Source organism: Delphinapterus leucas, chromosome 9 (genome assembly GCF_059928025.1).
Source record: "Delphinapterus leucas isolate spDelLeu-1000000601 "Yukka" chromosome 9, BTC_Dleu_Yukka2, whole genome shotgun sequence".
In the NCBI taxonomy this organism is placed as follows: Eukaryota; Metazoa; Chordata; class Mammalia; order Artiodactyla; family Monodontidae; genus Delphinapterus; species Delphinapterus leucas.
In genome coordinates this window covers 17354496-17375295 of record NC_143137.1, presented here as the reverse complement: position 1 = coordinate 17375295, position 20800 = coordinate 17354496, and the positions used below count along the sequence as shown (strand labels likewise).

The following is a 20800-nucleotide window of genomic DNA, read 5'->3' as shown; positions in this document are numbered from 1 at the left end:
TGAGCAGGCTGCATCCAGGTCTGAGGGCTTTGGCCACCCAGGCTCCATCTAGCTGTCCCGAGGGCTACCCATGAGCACAGACTGGGAAGCTCTGAGGTAGCATATTTCTCTTTTCTTAAGGCACTGGTTCTCAACTGGAGCCAAGTTTGCCCCCCAGGGAATATTTGGTAATATCTGGAAGCATTTTTGGCTGTCACAATTGCAGGGGGTGCCTGTGTGCTGCTGGCACCTGATGGGTAGAGACCAGGGATGCTGCTAACCATGCTACAGTGCACAGCACAGCACGGCCCTCCCATCACAACAGAGAACTCTCTCCCCCCACCCCCAAATGTAACTAGTGTGGCTGTTGAGAAACCCCGCCCTAAGGTGAAGCTCAGTTGGACAGAAGGCGCTAGGTCAAGAAATGGCAAGGTCTCTTGCTCTCAGTGAGTCCATCTTTAAAAACCTATTCAAGAATTTTGATAGACCTCAACAGAGCAGAGGTTTGCCTTTCCTCCCTTGTCTCTCCTCTTTTCTTTTTTTCCCACAACATCCCTCTTCTGTCACATTTATAGGTTTTTTTTGTCTACTTCAGTAATTTGTTATTTTGTTTTCTTCTTCATGTGGATACTTCTCACTAGTCATTGGTAACTGAGAAGCTCCAAGACAGGCTCCCAGAATTAAATGGCAGCACTACCCCCCAGAGTCATGGTCACCAGAGATGGGGCTGACTCAGGGGACACGGGGCGGGGGGTGCCTGATGCTGCTAATGAGAAGAGCAGGTGCCACTTGGTTGGCATTCCCTTAACCCATCTGACACCGAGTAAAACAAAACAAAACAAAAACATGAAAAGGAAAGAAAATCAGCCTACTGGGACAAAACCGGAAACGGACTAGTGTGTGTACACGCCGGGAAACCGTCCAGCACCAATCTCTGTCCGCTAATCCCAGCCCGGTTTTCATCAGCAGCTCCCTGGTGCTCTGAGTTTTTATTCTACTAAAGACTTAAACCAGTTTGTTTTTAAGAAACCATTCTAATCCCCTTTAACTGTGTAATTTAATCTTGGTTACGAAGTTACTCTGGGAGCTGAGTGGAAGACACCCTTCCCCTCCCACAAACAAGATTAACCTTTCTTAGCTTATTTTTCCTAAAGTCTCAAGGGTAGTGCCAGCTAGGGTAAGGGGTAAAGCCACTGGGAGGAAGGGGGGGGGCAGGGAGAAAAGGAGCTGGAGGAAGGCAAGGAAGGCAAATGACGGTCTCAGAAGCAGAGCCCAGGCTCTTCTGCTCACACAAACCTGGACAAAAAATTGGGCCACAGTCTAGAGTTGGGGGCTCTTATTCTGTTTTATCGAGTCATTTGCTGTCTCTCCATCAAGAGCACAGAGAAGAAAACACAGAGGATACAAATAATCAAAGGGCCACATGCATGGGACCAGGGCAGGCTGCCAAGCTGCGCTTTCAACTTAAAGTTCAGAAGGAACTTGAGGGATTAAGAGTTTCAAATCCTGGTTATCAGAGCCCACAGTAGTCACCCACAGACCCTGGCTAGATGCACAAGAGCCCGGCCGGGGACCCCACCACAGTGCACCTCAGGCTGGGGTCCACAGTCCCCTCCCTCCCCCATCTGGGAGGTCTAACTGCATGTCCAGTTGCTCTCCCATATGGACGGTCACATGTTGACTCCTGGCAAATACCGGCTCTCCAGACCGCCCTTCTCTTTATCGGGTGTCCGCCTGGCCCCTGCCCCCGAGCAGGCTGGCCCACTGCTCTGTGTCACACAGATCAGCCACTCCAGCCATCGGCCCTTCCTCTTATCTCAGTCCTGGCCAGGGGCCGTGGGGCTGGGGGACTGGGAATGGGGTGAAGGGATGAAAATGGCGGTTTTTAGGCAGAAAGTATGTTAGCCTCCTCCAGGAAAGCATTTCCATTTCTTTACACCAACAGAAGAATGCTGAGGCGCTGCACGAGCACCCCACTCCCTCCACCGACCTCCCCTCTGACCTCCCACCTGACCCCCTGGCCCCAGGAGGGGACCGGCTGGTACTCACGCTGCTGGGGTGAAGCATGGGCAGAGGCAGCAGCAGGAGCGGCACGAAGATGACGAGCAGCAGCTTCCTGGCTCGGTGGAGGCCCTTCAGCAAGCCCATCCTGGACCTCCTCCCCTTGGAGCCTGCGCCTGCCAAGTGCCTGTGCTGCTGGCGACACTCGCCTCCCTCCAGAAACACTCCTTCAACCTTTCTCGGCTTCCAAGAGTCCTCTCTCGTCTTAAGAGCAGAACAGGAGGGCAGGTAGAGCCTCTGTTTGCAACAAAGGCCGGCCTCCTCGCCTTCGGTTTTAGGTGGGATTGGTGAGCATAGTTTTATGCCCAGCAAAAAGGAAGCGGGAAAGGATGCTAAACGGGGGCATACTGGCTCTCTCTTTGCTTGATCAGTAATGGAGTAACTTCATTCCAAAGCTCAGCAAAGGCCCCCTTAATCAAGATTACACCTCTGCTGCAGCTGTCTGGCTGCCGTCTATTGTGCCCTCCAACATTTTTCCTCTCTCGGATGGCCTGTTTTGGGCAGTACCACTTTCGCTCTCTACCTGTGCTGGCTGTACCCCCTTTCCTTAAAAAATCTAGTCCCCCCTCTTCCCTTAAAACAAACCCCCGAGTTTGTCAGCAGACCATGGAGACTTCAAATAGGGCTGGTCTCTCCTCCCAGGGCCTGGCACTTTAACTCTGTTCAAATTGCTCTCCTTCTAATTGGTTTCCCATTATAATTTGCCTTGAGCCTGGGCCTCCAAAGCAGAAAAAAAAAAGTCCCCAAGACATTCCTTTTTGTCACGGGACAAACTCTTGCTGGAGGCCCACCTTAACTTTCCTTCACCTATGGGACGCAGGACAGAGGCAGTAGCCACGCCCATTCCTCACAGCCAATCAGCACGTTGGAAAGAATGAGTCAGTATCTCTTCCAAAGGCAGTTCAGGATTGGTCCCAGCAGGGGCCTGCTGATTCTGCAGAACCTAAGCAATGTGCAAAGCTTATTTTTGTTTCTCAAACATCCTAGGGGCTGGAGTGATGACCATCACCGTAAACAGAACCCCACTTCCTCAAGCACTGCTTTAACGTTGCAAAGCATAGGACCCTGAGTTTTCTCTGGGAGGGCCACTTGCTGACCTAGTCCTTAGGAAGATGAAATGTCTGGTGGCAGGGAGAAAATGAAATATTAATCCTGGAGAACTTTACCCCAGAGTATAGAATATTAAGTCTTTTAGATTTCCCTGGTGGCAAAGTTGTTTGCTTCAGCACCCGGGTGAATACAAAGCATGAGTCAACAGAGGATGTTAGCCTGTCAGAAAGACCACAGACCCTTTTAGGGAGAATGGGAAGGGTACTGCCTCTCTGGAAAAATCTAGATGCCAGTCTCATTTGAGAGGCCCTTGGAGCCCAGACATCTGTGGTCTTTCTGGCTGGAGTAGGTGTTCCAATGTCCCTCTCTGAGGCTCTTTACCAAAAAAGAAGCAGGAGGCTTCCTTTGGCTGGTGTGCAGGGAGGAGGTGGGAGGGCAGGAAAAAAATGGTTGGGTGCAGGAATAGGGCCTTTGCAGCCCTTGGACGCTGGAATTTCTGCTGCTTACAGGTGAGGAGAAGCATTCTCTTTTCTCTGAAAAGTCATGTGGATATGGGGCAAGGAAGAAAGAAAAAAGAGAGAGAGAGAGAGAAAGCCCCCAAACTTTTATATTTGGTGGTCCTTGGCAGCATTGCCTTCATCTGAGAGATGCTGAGCAGAGTCAAGGGTTATGAAATTCACGTTCGCTTGAATTCACAGAACGCAAGGAATGGCATTCTAGGGTCTGCAGCTATGCCAGTCGGAAATAATCCCCAGGCTAAAGGCAAAGTGACTCCAAAAAGGTGACTCTAGAAAACCAGTTCTTCTTGACCTCTAAAGCAGGAGCAACTGTGGACGACCCAGTTTGAAATTTTCTTGCCATTGTAGGATGCGCTACAATGACTCATCTCTTTAAGTGCATTTTAAAGAGTGGCTACTGTATTTACTACATTCAGGCCTCATTTTGTGATGATTTGGAAACTCAGAATGGGCAAAAACACATGTGTGATGTTTTGGTGGCAAATATTAAAGAGTCAGGGTACAAGTAAACAGCTGTGGAAGTCAACATTCTCTGTTAAACCCATGAGCCACTTCAAATTCCTTGGTGAGATAGTATGAGATAATAAAGATTCCATTAAGCCTGGAAACTCAATCATGACATTTTAATTACACCATAAGTGAATATTTGTTAAATAAAACTATGTGAGTGACATAGTAAGACCAGTAGTTCTCCTTCAGGACTCTATCTACTTTTTAGATAAAGAAAACATTTTCCTAAGGAAATTTTATACATTGCTTAAGAAATGTAAGACAGATTCCACCTATATGAGGTATCAAAAGTAGTCAAACACTTAGAAACAGAAAGTCGAATGGTAGTTGCCAGGGGCTGGGGGGAGAGGGAAAAGCGGAGTTGTGGTTTCATAGGTATCGTTTTTGCAAGATGAAAAAGTTCTGGAGCTCTGTCATACGACAGCGTACATGTAGTTAACATTACTGTACCGTACACTTAGAAATGGTTCGGATGGTAACTTTCATATGATGTGTTTTTTAACCACAATAAAAAAATGAAAGATATTAAAATGGGTTAGGAAAGTCAGGGGCACCATGTAAAGTCATTTAACAAGCATTTGATTTTAGGCCAGTGCTCTGGCCTTTACCACTTATGTGATTTACCACTTACGTGATTCTCCTTTATGAAGGTTTCAGCATATAGATGTTTTTCAATGTCTCTTGAGTGACACCAGAGGTAGCCATGAGAATGCCGACTATAGAGGAAACTTCCAGAATTTTTAGATCCTAAAATTTCCCGGCAGTCTAGAAATGGCAGAAGGGTTCCACTGAGTCACAGGCAAGCTTCCACTACTATGTCACACTCTGAATTATTCTTTGAGTAAATATGACAAAATGTGACTGGGTTGTGATGGTGGTGTGTACGGTGCGGCATTAATGAGGCAAAATGGGAGAGTCCGTTGCTGTCCAGGCTACTCCCTCACTGCTCACTGGGCAAAGAGTCGGGTTTTGGGGTGGTGGTGGTGAGGAGAATGTTTGATTTTGCTTGTAAATGAAGTCAGTGCTATAAAACTTTTTGTGGGTAAACAATTCATTTGTATTCAGCCTAAAATAGTGTTGAAGTATCTAGTTACTAAACATGAAATTTTCATTTGTCTTTAAAAAGGTTGTGCCCTTCTTCTTTCTTTTATTTTTTCAGTTGCTTGCCACCTAAGTATGGACCCAATTTATCAGTACAAAAGTGCCTTTAATTTTTTGTGGCAGGGTGAATGAACTACCATTGCTATCACTGGTCCTGGGAACCACCCTCCCATTCACGGATCTCCTACCCCTGGGAGCATGTGTATCCTAACATGGTAGGCAGGGACGACAAGGGTGGGTCTTTCCTCCTGCTGCCTAGAAGAAAGCTCTCAGATCCATTCTGATAGGGGTGGAGCGCCAGGGTGTATGCAGAACTCTGACTGTTAGAGTATTGCCCAGTGTCTAAGGATTGAGGCCTTGCTGACCCCCTCTCCAGCCCACATCCAGGAAAAGCACAAATACTGAAGGTAGGCCGTGAGGCTTATCTGCTTTCTGGGCAATCCCAAACTTGTCTGTACCTCTGTCTTGACTTTGTTTTAATCAGACAGTGATCCCCAAAGGAGACAGTGAGCAACAGAGTACGGGCAAGAAGAGGCAGCGAGAGGTCAAGCAGGAGAAACTGGGAGATGCCTTGAGGAATGGCTATAAAGATAATCAGAACCGGACCCAAAGACAGAACAGCAGAGACACCAAGTGCAATGAAAAGAAAGAGGCAAGTGGAGTGACTGCATGAAAGAGAACGTGCAACCTTAGAAAGAGAAAAATCGAACACAAAAGCATATATCAGAGTCTGTATTTGAGGGAGGTAAAAGAGCAATATAGCCACAGGGAGTGAGAACCAGAGAGGTTGATTAGTCCTCTGAGCCTGAGGACATCGGGATGCAAAGTGGGATTTTTCTCTGATGATAAACACCTTGCTCCTGCATCCTGGTATTACTACAAAAGATCATGCAGCGTGCGCTGCTAGGCGAGGCTCACTTATTCAAAGATTCTAAAGAAGTCCAGACCAGCTTTCGTCTTCATTCAGTGACAATTGTTAAATACCCATTTCAGAATAAAAAATTTAGTCCAGTGAATCCTTGTTTATTCAAAGATCAGACTTCCTGCAGCTTTAGCCTCCAGAACCCAGCTGTAAACCTCGGAGAAGCTGGAAAGATCTCTGAGCTGGTGAGGAATCTTTATTAGGACCCAGGTGCTTTACTCCTAGCAGGGACCTTCATCTATTAACTCTTATTTAATGTGGAATTATAACAAGACTTGCTATCTTATTTTTCAGGCGATGCCCAGTAAGAAAGAACAAATTGCAAAGGGCGAGTTATGTTGGTAGCAAAGAAAATGCTACTTTTATCGCCTGACAGTGAGGAAGGCAACAGAAAAACTCACACCAGATTCAGAGTTAAGAAAGCCTGGGACTGGGCTTCCCTGGTGGCGCAGTGGTTGACAGTCTGCCTGCCGATGCAGTGGACGTGGGTTCGTGCCCCGGTCCGGGAAGATCCCACATGCCACGGGGCGGCTGGGCCCGTGAGCCATGGCCACTGAGCCTGCGCGTCCAGAGCCTGTGCTCTGCAACGGGAGAGGCCACAACAGTGAGAGGCCCGCGTAGCGCAAAAAAAAAGAAAGCCTGGGACCTTTCAGAGTTGATACAAACAGTCCAGCAGAGACATCTCAGGTCCAGGTGTCCTCCCTGTAATATCTCACAGTTAGTTAAATGCTTGTGAACATTTCAGAAGTAGAGGAATCTTAGAGATGATCTCATCTAACTCCTTCATTAGAATGTTTCCGAGATACTAAATTCAACCTTACTGGCTTTCATATATATCCAGTCAATATTGCTAAAATGAAAGTTTTGGCATTTGAAAGGGTAAAATTCTGTCATCTGAAAATCATTTTTGTTTGGAGCACTTAATTCTCTGATGATGCTCAATAATTTTAGCATTAGGATAGGCAGGCCGTGGCACTGGTGCCACCTCTTTCGTTAGGATGACCCTCTCTGCATTAGCTTGGTTTCTCTGTTCAAAAGGCAAGGCATGACAGTAGCATTTCTGTTGGCCCCCTTCATGTTTCTCCTCTACATTAGACCAGCCTTCAGGAAAGAAGAGTCTAGATATATAGGTCATAACTGATTTTCTGACTGATTCTTTTTGGGGACTTTTGGAAAAGTTGAGAAGTATATCCTTGGTTAACAATGTATTTATTTGGCTATAGCTCTAGTTTCTTTATATCTTACTACAGAACTTTGGAAAGGTGTTCATTCAATCCAGCACCCTGATCTCTTAGGACCAAAGAAATCTGTCCCCCACTTTCCCACCATGCCCAGACTTCTGTTGTGTCTCTCCTGGCTCTGTCCCCACTCTTGGGTGCTTGTGTTACAGTCACTCGATGTTAAAGCATATCTTAGACTCCTGCAATTCACCAGGCAAAACATTCAGCCTCTGGAGGCATCTTGAATTACCATTCCAGCCCTTTTTTCCAGCCCAGGTCACATTATGATATGACTCACAGTCTTATGCTTGTCAAGAAGTTACAAGGGGCAAAGAGCATCGGTGTTTCTTGTTTTATCTTTGCTGCTCTGAGTTGGTGGTATGTGTTTTGTGGCTGGTCTCTGTAAATGGAGTAGAGAATGAAGAATTTCTGGTTTACTGTGTGCTGGTCCCTGCTCCCTGGTCCTGGTGCCAGCCAGTCTCTCAGGGAGATGCTCTGGGACATGAGGACCGCATTAAGTCATGCCTCAAGGCATGGAAAAGGCTAAGGAGGGACTGGGCCCAGATATCCTTCTGATGCCCTTGGGACGAGGCTGTGCGATAGGCTGTGTAGGCCAGGGTCAGCGCTGTCCTTTCGAAGTCCTCTTTCTTGAGGATGCCTGGGTGGTTGGAGAGGCTGGCGCTCAGCCGCCGGATGTCTGGGATGCTCTTGGGGATCACATCATTGCAGATGGCGCGGAAGTCCGAGGCCTTCCGCAGGGAGGAGAGCTCCTCGTCCTTGATGGAGATCTTCAGGTCAGGGCTGATCTCAAGTTCAGCCAGAAGGAACTGGGGGGAAACATGGGGTGTGGAAAAGCATGAGGCATTCGTTGTTGAGGACATCACTGGATTCATGATCACGTGCGTTCATGTAGGGAGGTGGCTTGCAAAGAGCTTTGGAATCAAGAGACCTGGGTCCCAGTCCTGACTTTCCCACTACCTGTGTAACCTCGGATGAGTCACCTAACTTCTCTCAGCCTCCTTTTCTTCCTCTGTGGAATGATTAATAACAACAATACTTCACTGGGATATTGTGAGGAGTAAATAAGACAAATATGAGTGACATCTATCACTGTGCCTGGTACAAAGCCACTGTTAAGGGACACTTTGTTGTTTCTAGTGTCCCGAATCACCCCCTTCTCTCCTTCCTCCCTCCCACCCACCAAAGATCTTCTAAAGCGCAGACTGACTATTTTGGATAATTTAAAATCAGAAGCTGGGAATTAGAAGGATGCAGAGAATTGTGCTAGGAATTAAGTGTGCTACAGAGATTTGTCCTCATTTCTTGACTGTTCTTTAAGAGTAGGGGTGAGGTCTGTCATAGGCACCCCCTGCTCAGTGCCAGGCTCATATCAGGAACCTAACCAGTACAATTTAGACTGAGTCCTAACTCTCCCCTCTGTCTCCGGCTTCCCCCGGCTCTAATCCATCCTGCATGCTACTGTCTGTTATCTTCCTAAAACAGGTCTCTTGCTCTGACTCCCATATTCATGACCTGGCAGAGGCTATGCATTTTCCAGTTTGTTCCCCGAGGCAGGATTTGAAATCTTCTGCCTGGCTCAGCTGCTTGACCATGGCAGGCTATCTCCTTTTTAGTCAGACAGTTCTAGTACATGCAGGATGTCAGAGGGCGTCCAGACAGGAGGGGAACTTTGGCGATCTTTGGAGTCCCTCATTTAACAGCTGAGGAGATTCAGGCCCAGGGAGAAATGGTGGCTTATGCAAGGTTACATAGCTGATGGGCGGCAGAACCAGAACTAAAGCTTAGGTCTTGAACCTGGAATTTTTTCACTGAACCAAACCAAGCGGCCTTGGGTAAATTTACCTGTGGTTTGGAGGAGAAGTGGTGTCTTGGTGCCAGAGGTATGAGAGGCAGAGGGAGAGAGCCTTTGGGGTGGCCCCAGATTCAAAAATGGGGCTGTCACAGTATGAGGTTACTGAGACACAACTCCACTCAGACAATAGGTTTGGCATTGCCTGGGCACTGCTGGTGAGTCCTGGCTTAAAGCTCTGGCTGGGGAATATTGCCCCGCTCTGTTGCTTGGGTGCAGGTAGAGGCGCCTCTGGGCCAAGCCTAAATCTCTAATTTTGCCTCGACTAAACCCCTAATGCCAGCCTTCCCTGGGACAGCATGCGGGAAAGGAGAAGGGGGTGCGAAGAACACTTTCCTCTGGGATGGGCAGGATTCCACTACCTCCACACACAAGTCTAGGCCAGTTCCCCGGGCAACAGAGGTCACTCATTTTCAGGGGCTCAGGTCACTTCTCCAAAAAATATAGAGAAGGAGCAATGCCTTTTGAGTTACTTGAGTGGCCCACTCTCCCCTCTGCCTACCTCATAGAGCAGCTCTACTTCCTCCAGGGAGCTCTGCAGGACGGGGTTCAAGGGCACCGACGAGGATCTCTTTGGCCGGTGGGCGGCAGGGAAGAGCACGGCTGAAAGAAAAAAAGAGTGAGCTCGCCAGGCTGCAGCGTGCACTGGCTTCTCCCGTGGGTGAACCCCAAGGTTAGCCATCCAGTCTTGAAAGTGACTGACTCCACGTGGTGGTGGAGCTGCGAGAAAAAGGGGCAGCTTCTTTAAGACACTTGGTTGTGATTTACCAGAAAACTGGGCAATAACTGTAAAAATTGGTGAGACCTCGAGGTAAGTAGGGCCCCCGGAAGTTGTGCAAAGCACAATTTACGTAACCATACATGACAGCTCTGCTTCTTGATAATGGCGCCCTTGGGCCATCAAGATAGTGTCCAGTGATGTCCAGAGTACTGTGTTGAAGAAGGGAACTGCATAAGCAAGGATTTCTATTAGAAGTGATAAGAATGAAACATCTTCAACGTAAAGGACACTGGTAGGAATCTCCCACCTCCTGGAAAAGCTGGTTGGCTGTAATATTGCTTTCTCTGTAATCCGTTTATTATCTAGCCCACAAGTTCCTCAGGGGCTTGGACCAATGTGCTTTCATGTTTATGCCTGTGCAGCATAGCCTGGCAGGTTTCCAGGGTGCACACAAGGTGCAGTTGTGGGCAGACCGCATCCCTGCATTGATGGGGGCCTTGACGGGCAGAGGGGTAGCCCTGCTTCTGCAGACCATCTTGGGGGATGGAGCCTACAAACTCCAGAGCAATAGTTCCTGGCCCAGAATTTTAGCAGGATTTGTTCTCTTTGCCAGAAAAGTGCCCATTTCCCACAGAATCATAGATTTTAGGACTTGAGAAGGCCTTAGCCTCTGCTCACTCACAGCCTCTGCCTCTGGTCTCAGGTGGAGCTCAGGAGGGCGAGGCATCTCCTTCCTACTCCACAGGTTCACAACCTTGACCATACATTAGAGTCACCCAGGGTGTGTGGGTCCAGCTCCAGTAGTTCTGATTTAAGTGACTAGGATGTGATTGAGACAGTAAACTTTCTGAAAGCTTCCTAGGTACTTCTAATGGCAGCCTAGGTTGCCAGTCAGAAGGTGCTTGACCCAAGCCTGTGTAGAAGGAGCTGTTCCTGCTGAGTGGATACTCCCAATTTAGCACAATGCTTCTCAGCCTTGACTGTGCATTAGAATCACCTGGGAGCTTTATGAACCTACACACCCAAGGCTGCCTCCCAGGCCAGTTCATGGGCATCTCTGGGGTGGATGTAGGCATTGGGACTTCTGACAGCTCCCTGGTGTTACAACGGGCAGGCAGTGTCCATAACCACTGGGTTACCCAGACCCACCGCCAAGCAGCTGGTGCCCGGCTAGAATTCAGAGCTCATTCCCATCCGATGAGGCCTTATAGGGGCATCTGAAGAGACCAAGGCCCTCGTGTTCTTGGAGACAAGAGAGTGGCGGTGTACTTTGACCCTACTTTCTCCTTGGTGGGAGGTGACACTAGGACCAGAACTGGTCCTGGACCAAGATGCGGCCTATTCCTTCTTACCATGAAACCCCTTTTCAAGCAACTCCTTTATGTCTTCTCTGTTATTGTGAAGTGAAAGGTATTGTTCCCTTTAAAAATATTCACACTGCAGCAGGTGAAGGGGATAGGAGGGAACAAGGTCCTGGCACAGGGCCCTTTCTGCTGCCTCCCGGGAAGTTATTCAAGGCCAGACCTACACGCTCTTCACTCAATTGCTTCTCTGCGAACAGCTACTTCCTTTAACATGCACACCCCTGGTGGACCCCTAGTTCTCAAGAGTTGGGAAGAAAATACTTCCTGATGCAAAGCTGGGCTTAATAATGGAAATGTTGCTTCTAGGAGGCCTTGTTCTCATAATTTTTAAAATAATAACACAGTTTGGGGAAGATTGTTAAAAAACAATTCAGCCTCTGGACTAGGGCTGATCATTGCTTCAGAAAGTATATGTGGGGAGCACCGGAGTCTCACAGATGGACCCCTTCCCCCTTCTTCCCACCTTCCACGGGTACCCCTCACGTTGCTGTGGCTGCTTTGATGGTGTGTGTGTGTGGGAGGGGCTTTTATGGCCCTCTGGGCTGTGATGTGCAGCCAGCTCTAGGGCAGGCGTCTCGGCAGCTGCCCGTGTCTGACTTCCTGTGCGTGAGGCTAGGTCTGGAGACCTGGATTCATCCCCACTGGAGATGCTGCCGGTGGTGGGCGAGAGATAAGCTGTGTCTTGCCCACGTCGAAACATTCAGGTAAGAAGTTAAACGACTAGCCACTCCAGATGTCCTTGTCCATAATGACAGAGGCCGGACCCTGCCAGAATGCAAATGACCCGACCAAGAGCTGACCAACTCCAAGAGGTACACACGCAGACCTTTAAACCAGACCGGCTCCCACGTCGTTAGAAGAACGGCCCTGTGCCCCTAGGAAGCCTTTCCCTGGGACCCCACCGTACACTGCTGTGTTCCTTCTCCATCTCCTTAATTCTCTTTTTATCTTCTTCTTGCATCCTTTCTATACATTTCACATCTTGCTGTCTATTGCTGGCTCCTGGGAGGGAATGAATTTTATGCTTCTGACCTCAGTGTCTGCATAGAGCTCAATATATATACTGAGTGCAGTCTCAATATATATTTTGGAATGATTTAAAAAATAAACTAGGTATTAAAACAACAAAACAGAGCATCCCTGGAGACTCTCCAATTCAGGCTTTGCTGGTTTTCCTTCCTTTCCCTTCTGCCCCATCTCCCAAATTTATGAGGTCATTTTAAGTTCGACTCCGTCCTCGCTGTGAGCGATTATAAGCGGCTTTGGGCAGCCCAGTCTTCGTGAGGCTGGTAGTTCTGAGGCCCGAATCCTCCCGCTGGACGGCTGTTAGCAGCTGCACCCTCTCGGAGGGAGAAGGGAGAGAGGCGAACGGGGTGGGGAGGCCAGGGACTGGCAGAAGCATCCCACTCCCTCTTGGGCACCACCTGAGTGTGGAGCCTTGGGCAGGAAGGCTGCTGGGACAGTGTTGTTAAGATCACTGACTTTGTGTGTCTTCTGCCTGGTGTAAAACTAGGCCGATTTGTTTCTTCCTTTTTCACTTAACGCTCCACACCCAGCCCATGCTCCGGCTGTTTCTTCAGGTTGTGAACATGCCCACAAGGACCACTCGGTGTGATCAGGGGACTCCAGAGACTCCCCCATGGCCTTGCATGAAGGTCTGCTGCGCCAGCCAGCCTCGGGCAGGGGGGCCAGCCCCTCCTCCCCGAGCCCCCGGACTCATGAGCCTTCAGGGGACATTGTGAAACACTGGACCAACCCGCATGGAACAAAAAATTTACTTGCTAAAGTTCACGCCACATGCACTAATTTAGTTCAGGAACTGGATCCAGGGATTCATGTGTCTTAGCATGTTCTGTCCGTGTCTTCTACTGAGAGACACATTTGGACCTCAGGCCAAAGTTGTTCAAATGTGGAACCCGGACATCCTAACAGCTTATGAGCTCACTGTGGGTCAGTCAGCATGCTTGGTGCTTTCCTTATGTACCTTGTGAGGTAAACATTCACATCTCATTTTATAGATGAAGAAACTTGGAGGCTAAGAAACTTGCCCTTGGCCACCCAACTTGTTTGTAATAGGCCTGAGATTAAAATCCAGGTCTCAAGGGCTTCAAAACCCAACTGCTGTATTTAAAATAGATAACCAACAAGGACCTACTGTATAGCACAGGGAACTCTGCTCAGTACTCTGTAATAACCTAAATGGGGAAAGAATTTGAAAAAGAATAGATACATGTATAGGTATAACTGAATCACTTTCCTGTATACCTGAAACTAACACAACATTGTTAATCAACTATATTCCAATATACAATAAAAATTAAAAACAAAACAAAACAACAAACAAACATACAAACAAAAAACCCCCAATCTCACCAATAGGGTGAACCACGCTATCTTTTTGTAGGTGCATCTGCCCCAAGACTGTGCGTTCTTCAGTTGTGTGTAACCACGGGAAGGATACATGTAGTTAATTAGGAATGAATGAATGCATATGGTATAAAACATACTCTTAAATGAATCACACGTATTTAAACAAATCTCTACCTTTGATTGATAATGTGATATACAAGGTCAAATTTCTACAGCCCTATGATCATTCTCTTGCACTAATCCTTGTCTCCTTTGATCCCCCTTCGTTCCTTTGCAGTCACTAGGCAAAAGCACACCCCATCTCTTTACCTGTTCCACACCTGCACCTGGGTTAAGTGGTCTCACTTGAAATTCGTGATCGTTATTCTCAGGAGGGGCCCCAAATGCTGCCTGACCATTACCCGTATTTCCTGCTTCCCCTCACTCTATTTCAGCGTGAAATGGATGATGATTTCACACCTCCTCCTTTCTCCTCAAACCAGTTACCGGCCTCGTGCCCAGGTCCTCTGACTTCCCTTCTGTTATTGTGTCCCTGCTCTTATCTCGAGCCAACTTGTCCCCGCGTGCACGAGGTCTCCAAGAAAGTTGTCGCTCACCTTTCCACTTTTCTCTCCCACGTCATTAATTTTCCCCTCTCTACCGATCTTTCAAGGCAGCATGAAAACACGTTGCTGCTGCTTCTTTAAAAAAAAATCCCCCCTTGCTGGCCGCTCTTCCTTCCCCTCCGTCTCCTCGCCTTGCTGACTCCTGGCCGCAGCCTGGGTCTCTCCCCTCTCACTAGCCACACTGACTTCGTACGGATGTTCTGCTGTGTATTTCCGGGCCCGACTTCTAGATATGCAGCTGCCTGCGGGAGAGTCTCCTTTTGGATTCGTAATAGTTGTCTCTCCTGATCTCCAACCCAGTCCCAACGCCTGCCATCCATCACACCTGCTCCGCACCTCCTGCTTTGTCTGCTGTCTTCCCATCTCTCGTAGCTGCTCAGGTCAAAACCTGGGAGTTGTCAGTCATCCTTGCCTTTTCTCTGTCTTTCGCACCTCACACCCCACTAATCAGCAAACCTTGCTGGCTCTACCTTCGGAGAAGATCTGCAACCTGGCTTCTTCTTACCGCATCCCAGCTAGCCTCCTGGTCCAAGCCTTGACCATTTCTCCTAACGGTGTCTCTGGTTCCATCCTTGGCTGCCAACTTCATCCTCCTCATTGTATTCTTTTTTTTTTTTTTTTTTGGCCACGCCACGCGGCATGTGGGATCTTAGTTCCTCTGCCAGGGGTTGAACCCGTGCCCCTGGCAGGGGAAGCGCAGAGTCTTAACCACTGGACCTGCCAGGGAAGTCCACCTCATTGTATTCTTAACACAGCAAGTAAAGCGATTCTGTGAAAACATAGGTTGGATGATGTCAATTCTCTGCCCAGAAACTTCTATGGCTTTCCATCTCCCTCAGAGTAGAAGCCAAAGATCTTCAGATGGCCACCAGGTACTGCGCGACTTGACCTCTTACTACCTCTCTGCACGCTTCTGCTGTTATCCTCTGGCTCATGCCCCTCTAGCTGCAGGCCTCCTCACTGTTGCTTGAGCTCACCAAGCATGCCTCTGCCACAGGGCCTTTGAACTTCTGTTCCCTGTGCCTGGAATACTCTTTCCCTGGAGACTGCATGGCTCACTCCTGTGTTTCCTTCAGGTCTCAAGTCACCTCCTCAGTGAGACCCTCCCTGACTCTCCTATTTAAACTTGTGATCCTTTATATCCTCTAATCTGTCCCAACCTTATTGCCATCCAATGAACCAGATATTTTATTTCTATATGTGCTTATTGTCTGTTTCCTTTCACTAGGACGTCAGCTCACAAGGGCATGTGATTTTGTCTGTTTTGTTAATGCTGTATTCCCAGTGCCTAAAATCCTGCCGGTGACTGTTGAATGAATAAACAATCCCATAGAAACACATTCACTCTCCTTGTTACTCAACTCCATTGTTTTCAGAGTGCCTCACCAAATCCTTCTCTTTTTAACAGGGTGATTCTGGAACTAATTTGCAGTTACAGGTCCTGGATAATTATCAGAAAGTAGATGTTGTCTCCTGTCTCCATCACACCCTCCCTTTATCTATGAGGAACCCCTGTTTGGGTCTAGGAGAAACCGATTTTTTTTTTTTTAATTGAAGTATAGTTGATTTACAATGTTATGTTAGTTTCTGGTGTACAGTAAAGTGATCCAGACATATGTATATACACACACACACACATATATTTAGTTACACATATATATTCTTTTTCATTATAGGTTATTACAAGATACTGAATATAGTTCCCTGTGCTGTACAGTAGGTCCTTGTTGTTTATCTAGTTTATATATAGTAGTTTGTAGCTGCTAATCCCAAACTCCGAATTTATCCTTCTCCCATGCCTTTCCCCCTTTGGTAACCATAAGTTTGTTTTCTCTGTCTGTGAGTCTGTTTCTGTTTTGTAAATAAGTTCATCTGTGTCATACTTTAGATTCCACATATAAATGATATCATATGATACTTGTCTTTCTGTCTGACTTACTTCACTTAGCATGATAATCTCTAGGTCCATCCATGTTGCTGCAAATGGCGTTATTTCATTCTTCTTTATGGCTGAGTAGTATTCCATTGTATATATGTACCACATCTTTATCCATTCATCTGTCAATAGACATTTAGGTTGCTTCCATGTCTTGGTTATTGTGAATAGTGCTGCTATGAACATTGAACTGCATGTAACTTTTCAAATTATGGTTTTCTCCCGATATATGCCCAGGAGTGGGATTGCTGGATCATATGGTAACTCTATTTTTAGTTCTTTAAGGAACCTCCATACTGTTCTCCGTAGTGCTTCCACCAGTTTACATTCCCATCAACTGTAAAGAAGGGTTCCCTTCATACCCAGAGAAGCTACTTTTAATTATCTCAGTCAAGGCTTGCACCTGCACCTGTCTTGCTCCCCAAGCCTTACCTCCTTCAAGCTTTCTTGCCCAGACGTATAGGCAGAAGCCTCCCTAAATGGAAGAGCCTATTTTTGCTTTGAGCCTGATCTTCTCTTTGACTTTTTATAACCTGGGATAAAAATCTCTTCTTCCCTCCCATCTCCCAAATAGGTTAAAAAAAACAGAACAATATTAAGGCTGACCATGGTTTCCATGTAACTGTGCACAGCACCTGTACCAAAGAGCTTATTGGAAAGGATTCACACTGTAGACCATATCATACCAAAATACAACCATATTTTTAATGAATCAGTTGAAGCAACTCTATGGAAATGACTGTGGGTGTGGAAAGGAAAAGCTCTCATTTATAAAAAGTCTTTTGCCAGATCCTACTGATGTCATTTACTTTTTTTTTTTTTTTTTTTTTTTTTTTTTTGCGGTACGCGGGCCTCTCACTGTTGTGGCCTCTCCCGTTGTGGAGCACAGGCTCCGGACGCGCAGGCTCAGCGGCCATGGCGCACGGGCTTAGTTGCTCCGCGGCATGTGGGATCTTCCCGGACTGGGGCACGAACCCGTGTCCGCTGCATCGGCAGGCGGACTCTCAACCACTGTGCCACCAGGGAAGCCCGTCATTTACTTTTTTGCTCCTGAGCCAGCCCTTCAGAAACACAGTGATGTTCTGAGGTAGCCAGGACCTTGGCCCCGTGTGTTGGGGTCCCCTGGAGTGCTTCTGAAAGGGCTGCCGTGTGTTGGCTTCCCTTGGCCAGAATGTGCCACTGCCCAGGGTGAGCACCTGGAAGGGATGGAGGGGCGTGAGTGAGGACATTGAGACTCTGCCTCTGCAGACTGGGCTGGGGGGGTGAGATCCAGCTCTAAGCTCCCGGCTGAGGGATCTGGGGAGTGCTAAGTTCTCCCCCATCTTCCAGCTTTCTTACCTGTTAGTGGTCAGAATAACGCCTCCTAAGGCAGTGACCATGGAGTGAATGAGGTGGCCGCTTAGTCATGCTGGACCAGTGAGTCAGTTGACACTTACTGAAAACACCCACCCGGGGCCCTTCCCTTCACGGAAATTGACGACTGAAAACACTCACAGCACTAAACTGGACACGTGAAGATGACATACATTCCACCACTGCAGGGCCACCCTTCCTTATGAAACTGCTTGTCAAAGAAATAACATATGTATTTAATAAAAATCAGATACTTATAGGAATTAATACGTGTATTTTTTTTTTTAAGACTGGCTAGTTCCCTGCAGCCCCCCCAGGCGGTGTGCCGGCAGGACCTGGGTGGGGCTGGGACTTGGGCCAGGTGTGTCCACTTCCCAGCAGCCTCGCTAACCACAGGTGGGTCCCTTGGTCTTAATCAAGGCGGTGGGGCTGGAGCAGCCATCCTGGCACAGGGTGCTGCCTCCCAGAGCGGAATCCTAGAGAGCGCCGAGGGAGAGGCTGGGAGAATGGTAGGAAAAAAAAAGATGTCCTGACGGCAGGGTGTATTCCTTTTGGGTTTAGTTCCACACTTCTACCCGTGGAGGCAGGGGGTGGTGCTGGGGGGGATGGAGGAGGAGTTTTGTAGGGAGAAGTCGCCCTCTGACTGTTTCCAGAGGGAATTCTTCTAAATTAGGCCTAGCACTGGGGTGGGGGGCAGGGTTGGGGTAAGGACGCAGGTGAAAGGAACAGTCAATACATTTGGAAAAATTGGTTTTTCTCCGGGTGTGTCTCGCATTCCGTCATAAAAAAAGGGCAATTGTGTATTCCTTTTACGATTAGAAAAAAATGTTGAAAACGAAAAAAAAAAAAATCAACTACGTGGAAGACTTCTGATGACGGTTGGAAGGGCCCCGCATCATTTGTTGGCCCCGAACACTGATATGAACGGCTAATCCAGCACTTAACGTCAGCTGCCTCACCATGGCCTCTGTTTCAGCTGTGTTGGCCTTGTGTCTTCACACAGATTGTTATCATTATTGGGGGGCAGACCCTCCCCAGTGAGGAGGGGTGCAGCCAGAGCAGCTGCTCTCAGGATGTTGCTATAGAACCGATAGGTTTTCTGTTGAGAACCTCAGACTTTCTTTAATGAAGTTTTTTCCTTTTTTAAGTGGTAGGTAATAGCTGACGTTTATATAGCTCCTCATTTACAAAGCGTTTTATTTACATTTTTCAATATGACCCTCACATGACAACACAGTGAGGGTCAGTTTTTGTTACTGTTAATATGTTACCTGTTCATGCACTAAAGCTCAGAGAGGTTAAGTCTTCCCAGACATCACACAGCGAATTAGAGGCAGAACTTAAATCTTTGAGTTCCTTGCAGGTTAGCTCATCATGTGCCTGTTGTGTTTACAAGCCTTGTAACAAATCAAATCATCCCATTTGGCTTTCTAACAGCCTGTGCGTTAAAGAGTGGATACTATCATCCTTTTTTAATAGGCAGGTTAAGGAAGGCCCCCAGTGCCACACAGGGGTAAGTGGCAGAACGCAGCGCCAAGGTCTCTTTGCTCTGTGCTTCCGAGTGTTGCCCCCAGAGTTTGTGCACATGGTGAGCAGGGAGATGCGTGTGTGAGGGAATAAAAACCCTAATAAGTACATTGGCTTTTTCTTTCCCCGGTTTCACATCTGCTCTGCGCCCCAGCTGGCTGTCCCTTCCTTCCCTGACACTCTCGTTGAGAACCAGGGGGCTCATCCTTTTGTTGCTGTGCAGTCGTCACCCTATTTTGGATCTCTGGAAACACCAGTGAGCCTGACTTCTTTTTCCAGTTCTTTCCAGGAGAGAGACCTCAGTTGACTTTAGGCAGTGGAGAGATCTCAGTTCAGATCAGTGTGGAGCAGTCAGCACTATTGGTCCCTTGCTTCCTAAGTGATAGACCCTCATTGACTGGAGGTGCCACCAGTGTCTGCCCACGGGAGCCATAAACGATGCCAGGCCGGCTCTGAGAAGCTGTGTCCCGAGAGCAAGGAAGTCGGCCGTGGGGAGCAGCCTTGCTGGGCTCCTTCCTTTCCGAGGGGGCTGGCCAGGGCGGTAGCAGCCGGGCAGACACGAGGGTGCTGAGGGGCTACTCGTCCTCTCCTGCTGCTGGACCAGCTCTCTCCAGCTGGAAAGATGCGTCCACTGCTGCTCAGGAAGAAGCGTGGAGCCCTCCACGTGGACACCCCACTCCCTCCAGGTAGCAGGCCTCTTGCCGGTCAGCACCCCCAGTCCCTTCATGTCAGTATCAGTCCCGAGCACCTGCTCTCCGCACGCCCTGCCCAGCTGCAGCAGCCTGGGGAGAACTCAAGGGAGTCTGTCCACATTCTACGAAGCAAAGATGACTTCCCTCTGGCCTGTCAGAAAGGGATGCTTTCTGCATTCTCCCCCTCGACCCAGTTCCCTCAGCAACTTTGATTTTTTTGGTGTCATTTCCCCCATCACCTTCTAATACCTTCTAGCATGTCGAGAGGCATAAAGCAATTGGCAGAGATGAGATAAAAGGAGGGTGCAGGGCTTCTAATTTCTTCCTGCTCTCTCCATTCTTCCCCCCAGCTTCCTAATTGTATCGAAGAAAGAAGAACGAGCATCAAGCAAACAAATAAATTAAAAGCAACTCACCCCTGCTCCACCTGTGCGACAGAGTGGCCTGAGCGTCATAATACAACAGCAGAAGCAGCAACGTCTTCCAACACATCTTTTCCTCCAAAAAGGTGAAAAATCGCCCTCAGACCCAGTGGGACCCCAGGAGCTACAGGTATGCCCGTACTGGTCCTCCCAGTGTGACGATATCGTTCTTACCTCCCCTTCTTTTTCAGACCTGCAGAGGTGCCCTCTCCTGCCTCAGAAGGGTAGAGGCAAGGGCTGCCTCCTGGGGAGGACAGGAGCGGGACCTCTGTTAATCCTACTCTCTCTGGGATTGGGGCACTGGGCTTCCACAGAGAGACTCTGTTTTTGAGCACATCTGGAGTGACTCATGGGGCATGTGATCTCCTTGGCAGTGGGGTGGATAAATATAATTTCTGTACTTGAGTTCCATGTGTTGGATGCACCCACTGGAATTTTTCTTTAACAAACAGACTTGCGGAATTTGTTCGAGAGCCCGGCAAAGACCTGGCTGCTGTCCCCGTACACACACACACACACACACACACCAGCGCCAGGGGCGAGGGCTGCAGCAAGAGCCAGGTGGCTTGCCTGGTAGAC

General features: G+C 48.2%; 2 protein-coding genes and 1 long non-coding RNA gene across 5 annotated transcripts in view; 1 reads left to right on the top strand and 2 right to left on the bottom strand.

The window, feature by feature from the left end:
- The window catches only part of SLC13A4 (solute carrier family 13 member 4), a 39377-nt gene extending 36974 nt beyond the window's left edge, over positions 1-2403 (bottom strand). Inside the window, exon 1 of one of the 2 annotated variants that reach the window (XM_022580296.3) lies at positions 2029-2403. In XM_022580296.3, the coding sequence (XP_022436004.1) occupies positions 2029-2127 (99 nt within the window). In that variant the 5' untranslated portion in view covers positions 2128-2403. The remainder of the gene's footprint in view (positions 1-2028) is intronic. The other variant, XM_089917355.1, reaches the window with a different exon arrangement.
- LOC111178020 (uncharacterized) overlaps positions 1-18601 on the top strand; it is a 31453-nt gene extending 12852 nt beyond the window's left edge. The window contains exon 3 of the long non-coding RNA XR_002645555.3: positions 1925-18601. This is a non-coding gene — a long non-coding RNA (uncharacterized LOC111178020). The remainder of the gene's footprint in view (positions 1-1924) is intronic.
- FAM180A (family with sequence similarity 180 member A) lies at positions 5503-20745 on the bottom strand. Of its 2 annotated transcripts, XM_022580330.3 has the most exons (3): positions 20216-20745; positions 9734-9834; positions 5503-8188 (listed from the first exon to the last, which is right to left on the bottom strand). In XM_022580330.3, the coding sequence occupies exons 1-3, from the start codon at positions 20289-20291 to the stop codon at positions 7844-7846; spliced, it is 522 nt and encodes a 173-aa protein (XP_022436038.1). In that variant the 5' UTR covers positions 20292-20745; the 3' UTR covers positions 5503-7843. The 2 variants fall into 2 exon arrangements, with proteins under 2 accessions (XP_022436038.1, XP_022436032.1); XM_022580324.3 differs by lacking the exon at positions 20216-20745 and having other exon boundaries at positions 9734-9960.
- Between the last annotated feature and the right edge of the window lie 55 nt (positions 20746-20800).

Coding starts and splice junctions, on each gene's coding strand:
- FAM180A (XM_022580324.3), bottom strand. CDS start 9,913: ATGGCTAACCTTGGGGTTCACCCACGGGAGAAGCCAGTGCACGCTGCA. Junction 8,189..9,733: donor AAGTAGAGCTGCTCTATGAG/GTAGGCAGAGGG, acceptor GTTTCCCCCCAG/TTCCTTCTGGCTGAACTTGA.